At 42.4% G+C, this 15,364-nt stretch overlaps 2 protein-coding genes across 2 annotated transcripts; one reads left to right on the forward strand and one right to left on the reverse strand.

Annotated features, from left to right (window-relative positions):
• The first annotated feature begins 3,491 nt into the window (after positions 1-3,491).
• Positions 3,492-8,385, forward strand: get4 (guided entry of tail-anchored proteins factor 4). Its single transcript, XM_024007903.2, has 9 exons — positions 3,492-3,967; positions 4,923-5,001; positions 5,136-5,217; positions 5,328-5,477; positions 5,574-5,712; positions 5,823-5,963; positions 6,068-6,143; positions 6,252-6,324; positions 6,467-8,385. The coding sequence occupies exons 1-9, from the start codon at positions 3,825-3,827 to the stop codon at positions 6,553-6,555; spliced, it is 972 nt and encodes a 323-aa protein (XP_023863671.1). The 5' UTR covers positions 3,492-3,824; the 3' UTR covers positions 6,556-8,385.
• Positions 8,386-10,388: 2,003 nt separating this feature from the next.
• Positions 10,389-14,025, reverse strand: LOC111978548 (VPS35 endosomal protein-sorting factor-like). The gene is made up of 6 exons (XM_024008660.2): positions 13,550-14,025; positions 13,372-13,457; positions 13,005-13,068; positions 12,573-12,650; positions 10,670-10,783; positions 10,389-10,551 (listed from the first exon to the last, which is right to left on the reverse strand). Exons 1-6 carry the CDS (start codon positions 13,733-13,735, stop codon positions 10,426-10,428), a joined length of 654 nt encoding a protein of 217 aa, XP_023864428.1. The 5' UTR covers positions 13,736-14,025; the 3' UTR covers positions 10,389-10,425.
• Positions 14,026-15,364: the final 1,339 nt, after the last annotated feature.

Here is a 15,364-nt window from a genome sequence, read left to right on the forward strand (position 1 = left end):
AGCTGTAGTTTACGTATATGCATAGGCCCCCGCCCCGTGTCTTACCAGAGGCTGCTGTTCTATCCTGCCGATATAGTTAATAACCCACCAGCTTTTAATGTCGTCGTTCAGCCACGACTCGGTTAAACACAAGATATTACAGTTTTTAATGTCCCGTTGGTAGGATATACGTGCTTACAGTTCGTCCCATTTATTTTCCAGCGATTGAACGGGACGGAAGGCAAAGGCTGATTAGTTACTCGTCGCCTGATCGTCGCCTGATCCTCACAAGGCAAAATCTCAGTTTCCTTCTTCAGCGAATGACGGGGATCTGGGCCTGGTCGGGTATCTGTAGGGTATCCCTCCCGTCCGACTAATTGAAGAAAAACTCTTTGTCTAATCTGAGGTGAGTAATCGCAGACTTGAGCCATGTTTCAGTCAGGCCAATCACATTAAGGTCACATCAAGGTAATGATCAGTGATTAGGTCATTGACTATGTCTGCCTTGGAAGTAAGGGATCTAGCATTACATAGTCCTATTTTGAGATGTGAGATATTATCACAATCAGTGGCGACCCGTCATTCATGGCAAGCCCCACCTGTTTAGCAAAAAAGCAAATATATAGAGATATTTTATTGCCTGTTTTGCATGTTATTTTGGCATTAATACTTGTCCCATATCAGTTTGCAAACAATTTTAAAAAGCTTCATACAAACATGGTCTCTTTTTTGCTTTCTTGAGTAAGGCAGCTCCAAAATGCAGGTGTTTCATCCTAGCTCAGTGCTTTCTGTGGTGGTGGGGCAGCCAGTGGACAATACGGAGCGTAGTGGTTGGTAATGTTCTCTAGTTGCGTAGTGATTGGCTCAGTGTTTTGCCACTCATGGGGACACTACGTCACCGCAAAATCTATGGAGAGAGCTCGAAAATTGAAGCCCCTTGAGTGCTGCCATAGAGTTACATTATAAGTGCCCATCCAAGAAGGCTCAAGGTCATTGGCCACAGATAAAATGATGTCAAATCACATTATATCTACCGTAGCTTTGATGGACTGAGGCCTCCCGAGTGGGGCAGTGGTCTAAGGCACTGCATCGCAGTGCTAGCTGTGCCACTAGAGATTCTGGGTTCGAGTCCAGGCTCTGTTGCAGCCGGTCGCGACTGGGAGACCGATGGGGCGGCGCACAATTTGCCCAGCATCGTCCGGGTTAGGGGAGGGTTTGGCCGGCAGGGATTTCCTTGTCCCATCGCGTACTAGCGACTCCTGTGGTGGGCCGTGCGCAATGCACGCCGACACAGTTGCCAGTTGTACAGTGTTTCCTCCGACACATTGGTGCGGCTGGCTTCCGGTTTAAGTGGACATTGTGTCAATAAGCAGTGCGGCTTGGTTGGGTTGTGTTTCGGGGGACGCCCGGCTCTCGACCTTCGCCTCTCCAGATACGTACGGGAGTTGCAGCAATGAGACAAGACTGTAACTACCAATTGGATACCATGAAAAGGGGTATACAAAAAAAGCTTTGATGGAATGATCTGGTCAACATCATACTTTCAAAATCTTATCTAGCAAGCTAGACAAGCAGTCATCATCATGAATCACGTCGACAATCTACTGGCAAATCCTTTTCAATCCTTGTCATATGAAGAGAAAGTATAGATAAAATGTATCCGTGCTCATCGGCCATTGGACAAGTTCAACAATGAGTGGTTTGGAAGGAATCAGTGGCGGTTAACTGCAAGCGTTACTAAAGCCAATCACTAGTGTGCTATTCAGTGGAGTGGGATGTGGTCCAAGTCTGGGTGTAAAAGGGTCTCTTTTCCAAGCTTAAAAGGATAAACATTCATGCTGTCAATCCAGCATGATTTCYGTCGGGTTCAGAACAACTGGAAATTTGGAACTGGGAAATCTCAGACTTCAGTGAGTTCAAGACACCTGGGAACTCAGAAAAAAAGAGCTCAGACTGGGAAAATACATTTTGAACGGTCCTCCAACTCAGAATTCCAAGTCGGGAACTCAGGCCTCTTTCTAGAGCTCCGACCTGAAGATCACTGACGTCATGATTCAACCTTGTTTCCCCCCCCAGTTGTCTTGAAAGCACCATAAATCCAGAGAATGCCGGACCTTGATGACAMATTTTGATGACAAAATTTGCCCACAAGGACAGCCGCACCACCTTCCTGTTCAAGTGAGCAAGGCACAACAAGGTGAGTCCAAAAATGTATTGTATGCTGCTGCATAAATGATGTAATATGCCAGGGAGATATGTATACTGTAGCTAAGAAAGTAATAGTAAGTGTATGTTGTGTAGTAAGCTGTTAGCAGCCTATGTGCCTCACCCTAATAATTTGGTCCCTTTCTCCCTATAGCCTGTTTTAGAGAAATGTAATCATTGAATATTGTAAGAGTTTTCATTGTCTGCTTATATACCCCCTTTATTTATCCTACGGTTCTGACTTGGTGTACAGGGAGAATACTGTAAGAACAGCCCATGTTCTTAATTCTGTTGCTGTACATTTCAAAAGTGCTGAACAAATAGTTATATTGACTATGTCCGTCCTAGCTCGCTCATTATGTCTTAATCGAAATTACGGATTGCCTCTAATCTGCTCGTTGTCCCCTTATGCCATAGTTTGTACATCCTAATTGTCAGTAGAAACCACATTTGTTTAAGCAAGTCAGCCATATCAGCTATGTTTAGTTTTTTTAAGGCAGTAAATGAGGCTGAATGAACTGTTTTGGTGCCAGACAAGGCTCCACTGATAGCCAGGTGTAGCAGTGGTAAGGATTCACTCCATGGTGCTGAAAAGAAAGCTCGCTGTTGGGACAGTTTTATGTAGGCCCTAACAGTTTGTGGGCACCGTTTGAAACCGTTACAGTGCAATTAATGTATTGTTTAGTGTTGTGTTGTGTAGTGGCTTTGCTGGCATCTAAAACATTTTTTGGTTTGTTTGCCCCACCAAGATTTACATGCTAAAATCTCCACTGATCACAATCTCTTTCAATAACGACAGGAACAGAGGAGGTATTTTATCCAGTGAGATTGCTAAGGCCAACACTGCCATGTTAAGTTTTKTCCGACCTAGACCGAGGCACAGACACTGTCTCAATAAAAAGTTGAGCTGACTGCACTGACTGTACTAGTGGCAGACTCAACTAAGCTGGCAGGCTGGCCTGCACCCTATCTCATTGTGACCGTAGATGAAAAAACAACAACATTTGATCACATAAAAAAGGTAACTGTAATAAAACGGTGAAAATGTGTAAACGCAAAATTAGTGAAATGAAAGTGGCCTAACTTTAGCAGGGAATCTTGTCACTAACGCCCCAGACTGTATTTGCTAGTACCTGACTTGGATGTAAACAACACAAGGTCATTGCCAAAGATACAGTATTTATAGATTTCCTTCAGGGAACGCCTCCTCTGTGAAGTGCGCATGTGCACAAACCTTGCACTCCTTCTAAACAACGCTATTTTTTAAGACTTTGGCAAAGCGTCAAGTCTATAAAACTTAATGCATTGTGTTCGTAACAGATTTTAGTTTTGGKAACAGAAAATGTATTGAGATCAGATGTTTCATCGATGAGAAAATTTGCAGAATGTCGACAGTTTCACCCAGTTCCATCCTCTCCCACGACCTGCCACTGGACTTCCTCTCTCTACCATATTTGGTGGTGAGAAAACGTTCTGAACGGATGCTTCAGCTTTATAGCCYTTGTGGCGTGTCTGTGTTGCCCATTCTGTCTGTGCCATAGCTAACTACGGCAAGTAAAATGGGTCAATGCTAGGTATTTTTTTTGTACCCGCTTTCTGCACTGTCAGTGTCAACGTTTGGTTGTTGGGAACAAACAATAATGATGTCGGAGCAGGAGGCTCTGAAGTGCTCCAATGCAAGAAACCGTGGAGGAACKCAGCGGGTTGAAGGGAAACTGCGAGCCAGTGTTGAAAAGGGAGATTACTATGAGGCTCACCAGATGTACAGAACCTTATTTTTTAGGTAAGAAATTTCCATTTTCGTTAGCCCGGTGAGATTATTAGTTCGCTTTTGGGCCTCCCCTTTCCAGATCGTTCTGCTTGTTAACCTTGCTGCCTACATTTTAGTGTATGATTGGTATATTCAAGGTACTGCCCCACCCACTAGGCTCAGTCCTTCTTTTTGTTTGGACAGTTTTTTGCGTCAATCACTCCAAGTCACAAAATGGGACACAGCATGCGAGCTAGCCTAGCTAATGTCGCAATATACGCTAGCTAGCTAGCCAGTCCATCTCGTTTTTCTAACTAGTTACCCATAAGTGTACGTCTTTGTTTAGTAAAGATACAGTTCACTGACCTGACACACTGATAATCAGACTGTCATCTCCAGCCCAGTAACAATCATGACAGATACAAGTAGTAGGTAACGGTAGCTGGCTATCTAGCTATCTCGCTAGCTAGAGTGTGTGTAGTTAGCCAACGTGAGCRAGCTAGTTTGTTTTAGCTAACTTACATGTCCTAACCAGCTAACGTTAGCTAGCTAGTCGTCTTTGCTACACATGCACAATCAATTTAGCTATGGGTGTTGGTATTGCCCATGGTTCCTAACCTTCCTTCACTAWTTTAATAGCGATGGTGTCATCAGTCATTGGGTGTAATTCATTCACTTACTGTTGTACTTCAATGKTTTTGACTGTCATGACAGGTAGCCTAACTTCACATGAGAACTGTGTGTGCCTAGTAACTGACAGTTAACTGTGATTTATTGTCGTGTATTGAGAAATGTTGGTCCAGTGACTGAGTATTACTTTTCAGCCCTCGTTATTAGGCAGGGGGACTACCACACTAACATCCATACTGTCACTCGGCTGATGTAAAAAGGGCTTTATAAATGCATTTGATTGATACTGTCACTTGCTTAGCCTGGTTTGAATTCAGTTTGTCAGTGACATGACATTTGCCATCTCTGTTTGACACAGGTATATTTCACAGGCAAAGCACACCGATGCCAGGGAGTTGATGTACAATGGCGCCCAGCTCTTCTTCAGCTACAACCAGGTATAAGAAGTCATGACGCTGGGGCATTTGTTGCATTTCGGMCATTTTTGTGGCATTGGCTATAGCAATTTTAATTATCCACAGCTGAACAGTTGGGAGTTCTGTGGCAAATTACAGGTTTTTGTCATCCACAGCTTAACAGTGCTGCAGACCTGTCAATGTTGGTGCTAGAGTCTTTGGAGAAATCCGAGGCAAAGGTGGAGGATGAAGACTTAGGTGAGCTAACGTGTGTGTGTATATAATGAATTGTAGTTAAACAGTATAAACACAGTTAGTGTCAGTGTGCCGTAGTCGCTGTGTTAAGCTCCTCTGGGTTGTAATTTCAGAGCACCTGGCTAAGCTGTTTAGTTTGATGGACCCCAACTCCCCAGAGAGAGTAGCATTTGTGTCCCGCGCACTCAAGTGGTCCACAGGTGGCTCGGGGAAGCTGGGCGCCCCCAAACTGCATCAGCTCCTAGCAGTCACCTTGTGGAAAGGTATTCAGTAGAAAACTCTGAACATTAAACTGCAAGGATATCATTTTCATGTTTCCCTGAACAGAGGTTGAATATGATATAATTATATCTGTTTAGAGCAAAACTACAGTGAGTCTCGCTACCACTTCTTGCACTCCTCTGATGGAGAGGGATGTGCCCAGATGCTGGTGGAGTACTCAGCGCAGCGGGGGTTTCGCAGCGAGGTGGACATGTTTGTGGCACAGGCCGTCCTGCAGTAAGTCTCTGTCTCCCTGCACCCTGATCCGTTTTCAATCTGTCAACAAAAGCTGCTTGTTCTGCTGTTTAATCGCTTGTTCACCTCTGCCCCTCCCTCTTCCTGCTCAGGTTCCTCTGTTTAAAGAACAAAAACAGTGCGTCTGTAGTTTTCAGCACATATACACAGAAACACCCCTCAATAGAGAAGGATCCTCCCTTTGTGCAGCCCTTGCTCAACTTTATCTGGTTTCTCTTGCTGGCAGTGGATGGGTAAGGCCTTATTTATCCAACCACCAAAACCTTCAGGGAATAAAACACATTGTTTTTCCAGGTTCTCATAAATGTGCCTCAACTTTTTGTGTTCTCCTCTGCAGAGGAAAATTAACAGTGTTCACGGTGCTATGTGAGCAGTATCAGCCTTCCCTGACGAGGGACCCTATGTATAATGAGGTGAGCTTGACCCTTTAATGAGTGTTCCTCATGTAGCATTGTAACTCGGCATGGTGTCTAATGATTTTTTCCCCCTTCTCCTGTTACATTGACTGCCTGCTGCATCAGTATCTCGACAGGATAGGACAGCTTTTCTTCGGGGTGCCACCCAAACAGTCTTCATCATATGGTGGATTGCTAGGTAAGTGCTTGTGACTGTCATCTCTTAAATACCAGGCATGAACTAAGCAGTATTTTTACAAACTCATTCTGATCACCATTGAAAGCTGCGTTGGTGAAACGGTATGTTTGTGTTTCATTCAAGTGTGTTCTGTATCTGTCAGGAAACCTGTTGAACAGCCTGATGGGCTCAGGTGAGGATGAGGAGGGAGAGGAAGCACAGGAGCACAGCAGCCCCATCGAACTGGACTGAGAACAGGGTAGTGCAAGGCTGACCCCCCACATCCAACAAGAACCCGAACAAAGAGCAGGCCAAACTATCCCCCTCAGCACTGCCTGGACTGCGCCAAAATGCAAATTCCTTCCGTTTGAGTTATGTTATAATTGTCGTTTTTTTTGTAGTTTTTGTTTCTTAGTTTTGGACAATTTTCTGTGTAGGTTTGTTTCTTTAAAAAGGATAAGAGAGCAACTGCAATCCTTCCTTCCCTGGACTTATTTTCTCTCATCCACAGGGACAGAAAAGATTCAACAATGGCTGCGTATTCATTTCAGTCATAGTTCAACTCGTTAAATAACACGTCAGCCTGGGATACAACAACAACAAAGAAACCCTTTTCATTCTAGGGAGTGCTGCTTTTTCTCCTCGTATACCATGCATCTTCCACAGGTGCAGGTAGTAATTTGTATTAAATAATTACTATAAACAACTTGTAATGTGGTAGCTGCATGGTGTAGAGAGACGTACCTGTCAGGCATCGTACACCTGGCTGCAAGCTAAAGCCGGACTTGACCACTACTCATAATCCATATGGAAGATTACGTGTGTTTAAGTCGACAGGAGTAGACGGGTAGATGGCACAGGAGGTTGGTGACACCTCATGGTAATGGCTCGAGTGGAATGGTATCAAACACATGGTTTCTATGTGTTTGCCATTCCATTAGCGCCGTTCCAGCCATCATTAGGAGTCATCCTACCCTCAGCAACCGCCACTGGTAGATGGGTATGCTCAGGTCATATACCTGGGTGGGTGTGTGTGTTAAATGTGTTTGGCATGCTCATGTGAATCCGTTACGTTGAACTCTTCTAATACATTGCCACCCCCCCGATACATTGTCAGATTGAGTTGGTGACTGCGCTATTTTGTCGGTCCAGATGTTTGACTGATACCAGAAAAAACGAAGAAGATTTAAAAATACTAAGATAAAAACAAAAAAAATCCCAGCCTATTGTGGAATTATATTGTCGATATCCAGAAGCTTAATTATTAATCTCACAGGGTTTGGTTTAAATATACCCCAGTATCCAACATGAAGACTCCTTTTACGTGTACAGAGAGAGTATACAGTGGTTGTTTAAGCCAGTTCATTGACATTTTCCACTGCTAACTTACTGTATGTGTTTTGGGAATTTCTTGAATTCATGTTTAAGAAGAGTGGTGAAAGGTYTTAGGGGTTCTTATCTATTTTGGAATTATAACTGCTATAAATATTCTCACGTGACTCTTCCAAGCTAACAGACACATCCTTCAGGTATTGTTATTATAAAGTTACATCTTTGATAATAGCCATGATGTCTATAAGTGTTACTACTTTAACATATGTCATTTTGCAGACATTTTTATCCAAATCTACTTAGTCATGCGTGCGTACATTTTACGTAAGGGTGATCCCAGCAGTAGAACCCACTACCCTGGCTTTTCTAGCGTGTTGCTCTACCAACTGAGCCACAAAGGATCACTACAAATATCTCAGCTTAAAAAAATAAGTTAATAGCATTGGTTACATCATTATTCAATGCACTAACTCAACAAGATCAGTTGCCTGGATAGCATTAAAGGCCTGCATATATATTATTCCTCCTGGTGTGTGAGTCTGTACGGTAATGCGCAGAATATTTAGGGAACGCTACCGGAGTTGAGGGGTATGTGTGATCAAAGGCTTTTTAGGCAGACTGGGGCTCTGGCAAGCAAGCCAGCATGTTGAACATAACATTTGGTTTTTGATAATTTCATTTGAATGCAAATGGGGGTTGTTTGCCTTTTAAATGATTCACTAATTGAGTAAATAAACACAAATGGTGATAGCATCTCTGTCCTCAGTCTTTTTAAAGAGTGCTGGGCTTGAATGAGTTGGTTGCTTTCAGAGGAGCCAAAACAAATACCCCAATATCACGATTTAGTTTTTTTCAATCATGTATGTTCAGACATTACAATAATATGTAGAATGGAGAAACGTCAGTTCAGTAGAAATACACAAGTATACAATCATTTGAAATGGAGTAAAGTTTAACGGCACTGTATGAATCGGTTATCTATAATGTTAGTTTATGGTGTAGTAAGGAGCTTTTCCTATCTAGGATCAGTCTAGACTTGAAGAGGGAGTGTCATATCAATCTGGCAATTAATTGATCAATTGATGTAACTTATTGGCTGGAGGCAACCAACCTAGTTTACTAGGTCCAAATGAAATACTGAAAATGTTAAATCTGTAAGTGTACAGTCCTCCAGGGGCCTAGTTGACACCTAGTGGGCACTAAACAGATGCAGTTTTAAAGTGAGACAATCCCTACAGGGGATGTACAGTGTCTTCAGAAAGTATTCATACCCATTGACTTACTCAGCCTGAATTCAAAATTGATTTTAAAAAGAATTGTCTCGCCCATCTACACACAATACCTCAGAATGACAAAGTGAAAACATGTTTTTAGAAATGTTTGCTGATTTATTGAAAATGAAATACAGGTATCTAATTTACATAGTTATTCACACCCCTGAGTTGATACTTTGTAGAAGCACCTTTGGCAGCAATTACAGCTGTCAGTCTTTCTGGGTAAGTCTCTTAAGAGCTTTCCACACTTGGATTGTGAAACATTTGCCCATTATTTTCAAAATTCTTAAAGCTCTGTCAAATTGGTTGTTGATCATTGCTAAACAACCATTTTCAGGTCTTGTAGATTTAAGTCAAAACTGTAACTAGGCCACTCAGGAACATTCACTGTCTTCTTGGTAAGCAACTCCAGTGTAGATTTGGCCTTCTGTTTTAGGTTATTGTCCTGCTGAAAGGTGAATTAATCTCCCAGTGTCTGGTGGAAAGCAGACTGAACCAGGTGTTCCTCTAGGATTTTGCCTGTGCTTAGCTCCATTCCATTWATTTTTTATCCTGAAAACTCCCCAGTCCTCAATGATTACAAGCATGCCCATAACATGATGCAGCCACCACTATACCTGAAAATATGGAGAGTGGTACTCAGTAATGTGTTTTATTGGATTTGCCCCAAACATAACACTTTGTATTCAGGACAAAAAGTTAACTTGCTTTACCACATTTTTTTGCAGTATTACTTCAGTGCCTTGATGCAAACAGGCTGCATGTTTTGGAATATTTTTATTCTGTTCAGGCTTCCTTCTTTTCACTCTGTCAATTAAGTTAGTATTGTGGAGTAACTACAATGTTGTTGATCCATTCTCAGTTTTCTCCTATCACAGATATTAAACTCTGTAACTGTTTTAAAGTCACCACTGGCCTCATGGTGAAATACCTGAGCGGTTTCGTTCCTCTCCAGTAACTGTGTTAGGAAAGACGCCTGTATCTTTGTAGTGACTAGTGTATTGATACACCATCCAAAAGTGTAATAACTTCACCATGCTCAAACAGATATTCAATGTCTGCTTTTTTATTTTTACTCATCTACCAATAGATGCCCTTCTTTGCGAGGCATTGGAAAACCTCGCTGGTCTTTGTGGTTGAGTCTGTGTTTGAAATTCACTGCTCGACTGAGGGACCTTACAGATGATTGTATGTGTGGGGTACGGAGTCATTCAAAAAAATCACGTTAGACACTTATTACACACAGAGGGAGTCAATACAACTTATGCGAGTTGTTAAGCAAATCATTACTCCTGAACTGATTTAGTTTTGACAAAACAAAGGGGTTGAATGCTTATTGACTCAAGACTTTTCAGCTCTATATTTTTTATACATTTGTAAACATTTTTAATAACAATTCCACTTTAACATTATGGGGTATTGTGTGTAGGCCAGTGACAAAAAAAATCTAAATGTAATAATTTTAAAATTCAGGCTGTATCACAAAATGTTAAAGTCAAGGGGTGGGAATACATTCTTAAGGCACTGTAGATGTATGGGACAGGGGATGTAGTTGATGGCCTCGGGTCCTAGACTGCAGGGTGAGGTGTTGAACCATGTCTGGCTGCTGGACCTGGCGCTTGATGAATTCTAGTGTCCTCACCTGTCAAGAAAAAGAGGGCGACTAAGAAATAAACCATATTCTGTGTTGTGTATGTAGAGATAGTGAATATCTCTCCAAGTTTTGTTCTTGCACCTAAAACTGCCTGTGTTTTACTCACGGAGGTGCGTGTGTGGCTCAGATTCCACAGGTTGAGTTTGTTGTTACATAGCTCCCCATGAGCCAAGAGGCAGCCAAACAGAGAGAAGGCTAGACTACCCTGTCTAGGAACACTCTATAGCACAAAGAGGAAGAACAGGAAGGGATAAGAGAGGACAGTTAAGTAAAACATGTTCTATGGAAAAATACAAAGAACATGTATAAGCAGCGACTTTGACTCCAATGATTCTTTCATTTCACTTTATCTCTATATTTCTAAAGTCTACTCTGAGAAATCAATATCATATGGTCCTCTGTAGCTCAGTTGGTAGAGCATGGGCTTGCAACATCAGGATAGTGGGTTGGATTCCCAGTACCACTCGTACTTGGTTAGAGCCATGGGCCAGTAACTGAAAGGTTGCTGGATCGAATCCCCAAGCTGACAAGGTAAAAATATGTTGTTCTGCCCCTGAGCAAGGCAGTTAACCCACTGTTCCCCGGGCGCCGAAGACATGGATGTCGATTATGGCAGCCCCCCGCACCTCTCTGATTCAGAGGGGTTGGGTTAAATGCGGAAGACACATTTCAGTTGAATGCATTCAGTTGTAGAACTGAATGCATAACTGTAAGTTGCTTTGGATAAAAGGGTCTGCAAAATGTTGTTGTTGGCCTAAATGGCATAAAGTACCAGTCAAAAGTTTGGACACCTACTCATTCCAGGTGTTTTTTCTTTGTTTTTAGTATTTTATACATTGTTTAGAATAATAGTGAAGACATCAAAACGATGAAATAACACATGGAATCATGTAGTAACCAAAAAAGAGTTAAACAAATCAAAATATACTTTATATTTGAGATTGTTCAAAGTAGCCACCCTTTGCCTTGATGACAGCTTTGCACACTCTTGGCATTCTCTCAACCAGCTTCATGAGGTAGTCACCTGGAATGCATTTCAATTAACAGGTGTGCCTTGTTAAGTTAATTCGTGGAATTTCTTTCCTTAATACATTTGAGCCAATCAGTTGTTGTGACAAGGTAGCGGTGGTATACAGCAACAACAAGGTAGGGGTGGTATACAGAAGAAACTACAGTCCATCATTACTTTAAGACACGGTCAGTCAATCCGGAACATTTCAAGAACTTTTAAAGTTTATTCAAGTGCAGTCGCAAAACCAAGAGTCACGTCTGGAGGAAACCTGGCACCATCCCTACGGTGAAGCATGGTGGTGGCAGCATCATGCTGTGGGGATGTTTTTCAGCAGCAGGGACTGGGGGACTAGTCAGGATCGAGGCAAAGATGAAAGGAGCAAAGTACAGAGAGATCCTTGATGAAAACATGCTCCTGAGTGCTCAGGACCTCACTCGCAAATGCTTTATAATGTATTTCTTTGTAGGCTATATCCTTAAAATAATACGCCATACCATCTGGTTTGCACTTAGTGGGACTATCATTTGTTTTTCAACAGGACAATGACCCAATACACCTCCAGGCTGTGTAAGGGCTATTTGACCAAGAAGGAGCGTGATGGAGTGCTGCATCAGATGACCTGGCCTCCATAATCACCCGACCTCAAACCAATTGAGATGGTTTGGGATGAGTTGGACCGCAGAGTGAAGGAAAAGCAGTCAACAAGTGCTCAGCATATGTGGGAACTCCTTCAAGACTGTTGGAAAAGCATTCCAGGTGAAGCTGGTTGAGAGAATGTCAAGAGGCAGAGGGTGGCTACTTTGAAGAATCGAAACTCTAAAATATGTTTWAATTTTTTTKGGTTACTACATGATTCCATAATTGTTTTTCATAGTTTTGATGTCTTCACTATTATTCTACAATGTAGAAAATATTAAAAAATAAAGAAAAACCCTTGAATGTGCAGGTGTGTCCAAACTTTGACTGGTACTGTAGATAGTGCTGTGGTGTGACAAACCCTGACTAAAGCAGCAGTCTTATGGGAGTGGCTCCCCCTCATCACACAGCTTGTCTCCATGGCCAGCTGGTTCACAGCCTGAAAAGAAGACAATAAGTTGAGTGCATTTACAGTATGTGCTCTATGTGTAACCTTTGGAAAATTATTACAACGTTTAACTAGATCGATATCAACTGTCAAAAGAAGTYGGTTTGTATTGCAATTACAGAACTACACACAAGTTAATAAAGGTCAACCATGTCTAGATGTGGTCTAGGTGTCGCATGTATGTATGTGCACACACAGATAAGACGATGTAGATAAGGGCTTATGAGGGGKTATGGTTGGCCCCTTGGCTGTTTTCACGTGGAGGGGGGGTCACTGTCCGTCAGCCTTGGAAATGCAGGAGGAGAAGTAGTGCGGACCCAGAGGGGTATTCAGTCAGACACTCACCATGCGTATGAAGCCATTGATCAGTAAGGCCAGAGATCTCTTCTCATCCTCCAGAGTCAGCGCACTAAAGGACACAGAGAGAGTGGGGTCACTTTATAACACACCCACCCACAGTTGACTATTTACTTTACAGAGTCGTGCATGGTCTTGCAGACGTGCAGTAGAGCATTGAGGATAACAGGGTCTCTAGTGTGCTCCTGTTGGTGTCTGAAGGGACAGACACAGACAGACATTCGGGATAGACACATGGATACATGCACAGAAGCAAACTGAGTTCACATAGAAAAGAGTTGAAGAGATATTTAGCTTGGGTGTCATTAGCCACTTAGCATGACATCAACCAAGATGTTGCCTAAACCAGACGTACTTGATGAAGACRTCCATGATGGAGAGACACACCTTCACCCTGACGCTGTCCTTCTGGAACATGTCCACGAAGGGAAGGAAACGCTCCTAAGGGAGAATCATAGAGAAACTAGTTAGATCGATCCACTGACAAACACAAGTGATTGTGTGAGACTGGAGAATATSAAACCAAGTCTTACCATGGAGAAGAGGATAGAGAAGTCATGAAAGTAGGTGAGGGTCTTCCTTATCACGGACTGGAACTGAGCATAGGCATCCTCAAAGGCATGATCCGGCATAATGTGCTTGATGATGTCAGAGAGCACAGTGTTGACCTCACGTTTTTGAGAGAAAGAGGAAATAAGGATTATACTAGCATGAATCATTTGGAGACCCTGATGCTTACAACTCTTTCATTGGCAGTCTGTTTTGGAATGGATGGCCAGTAATAATCTGGTCCTGAACATCTCTAAAACCAAGAGCATTGTATTTGGTACAAATCATTCCCTRAGGTCTAGACCTCAGCTGAATCTGGTAATGAATAGTGTGGCTGTTGAACAAGTTGAGGAGACAAAATTACTTGGCGTTACCTTAGATTGTAAACTGTCATGGTCAAAACATAGATTCAATGGTTGTAAAGATAGGGAGAGGTCTGTCCGTGATAAAGAGATGGTCTGCTTTTAGTTTAGTTTAGTCTTATCTTGATTATTGTCCAGTCATGTGGTCCAGTGCTGCAAGGAAAGACCTAGTTAAGCTGCAGCAGGCCCAGAACAGAGCGGCATGTCTTGTGCKTCATTGTAATCAGAGGGCTGATATAAATACTATGCATGCCAGTCTCTCTTGGCTGAGAGTTGAGAAGAGACTGACTGCATCACTTCATCATTTTAGAAGAAACATTGTTTTGAAAATCCCAAATTGTTTACATAGTCAATTTACACACAGCTCTGACACACACACGTATCCCACCAGGCATGCCACCAGGGGTCTTTTCACAGTCCCCAAATTCAAGCGTACAGTATTATATGGAGCCATTATTGCATGGAACTCYGTTGCACCTCATATTGCTCAAGTGAACAGCAAACCTGGTCTCAAAAACAGATAAAGCAGCACCTCACGGCACAACGCCTCTCCCCTATTTGACTGAGATAGCTTGCGTGCGTGCATTGATATGTAGGCTACTTATGCTTTTTTGTAAAAACTTTTTTTGAAATGTAGTTCTGTGCTTGTCTATTGATGTTCTGTATTATGTCATGTTTCATATTTTGTGTGGACCCCAGGAAGATTAGCTGCTGCTTTTKCAACAGCTAATGGGGATCCTAATAAAATACCCACAGTGAAGTGACGACAGGTGAACTCCACCCTGATCTCAGCACAGTTGATGTAATCCTGGAATAAGAGAAGGTAACATTTACAACCTGACCATTTGTCCATGTGCATCACCAAGCATGTCTTCATCGTCTAATAGGGTTATTATTTGTTGTGCACCTGTGTACTGCGCACTTTGGTGATGACCTTATTATATAGAGCCAATCCTAAATGTATTTTTGATACTGTCGCAAAGCTAACTAAAAATCAGCGTTCCCCAAGAGAGGATGGCTTTCACTTCAGCAGTGATAAATTCAACTTCTTTGATGAAAAGATCATAATCATTAGAAAGCAAATGACGGACTCCTCTTTAAATCTGCGTATTTCTCCAAAGCTCAGTTGTCCTGAGTCTGCACAACACTGCCGTGACCTAGGATCAAGAGAGACAATCAAGTTTTTTAATACTATATCTCTTGACACATTGATGAAAATAGTCTTGGCCTCTAAACCTTCAAGCTGCATACTGGACCCTATTCCAACTAAACTACTGAAAGAGCTGCTTACTGTGCTTGGCCCTCCAATGTTGAACATAATAAACGGCTCCCTATCCACCGGATGTGTACCAAACTCACTAAAAGTGGCAGTAACAAAGCCTCTCTTGAAAAAGCCAAACCATGACCCAGAAAATATTTTAAAAACTATCGGGCCTA

Source organism: Salvelinus sp. IW2-2015, linkage group LG18 (assembly GCF_002910315.2).
Source record: "Salvelinus sp. IW2-2015 linkage group LG18, ASM291031v2, whole genome shotgun sequence".
Classification (NCBI taxonomy): Eukaryota; Metazoa; Chordata; class Actinopteri; order Salmoniformes; family Salmonidae; genus Salvelinus; species Salvelinus sp. IW2-2015.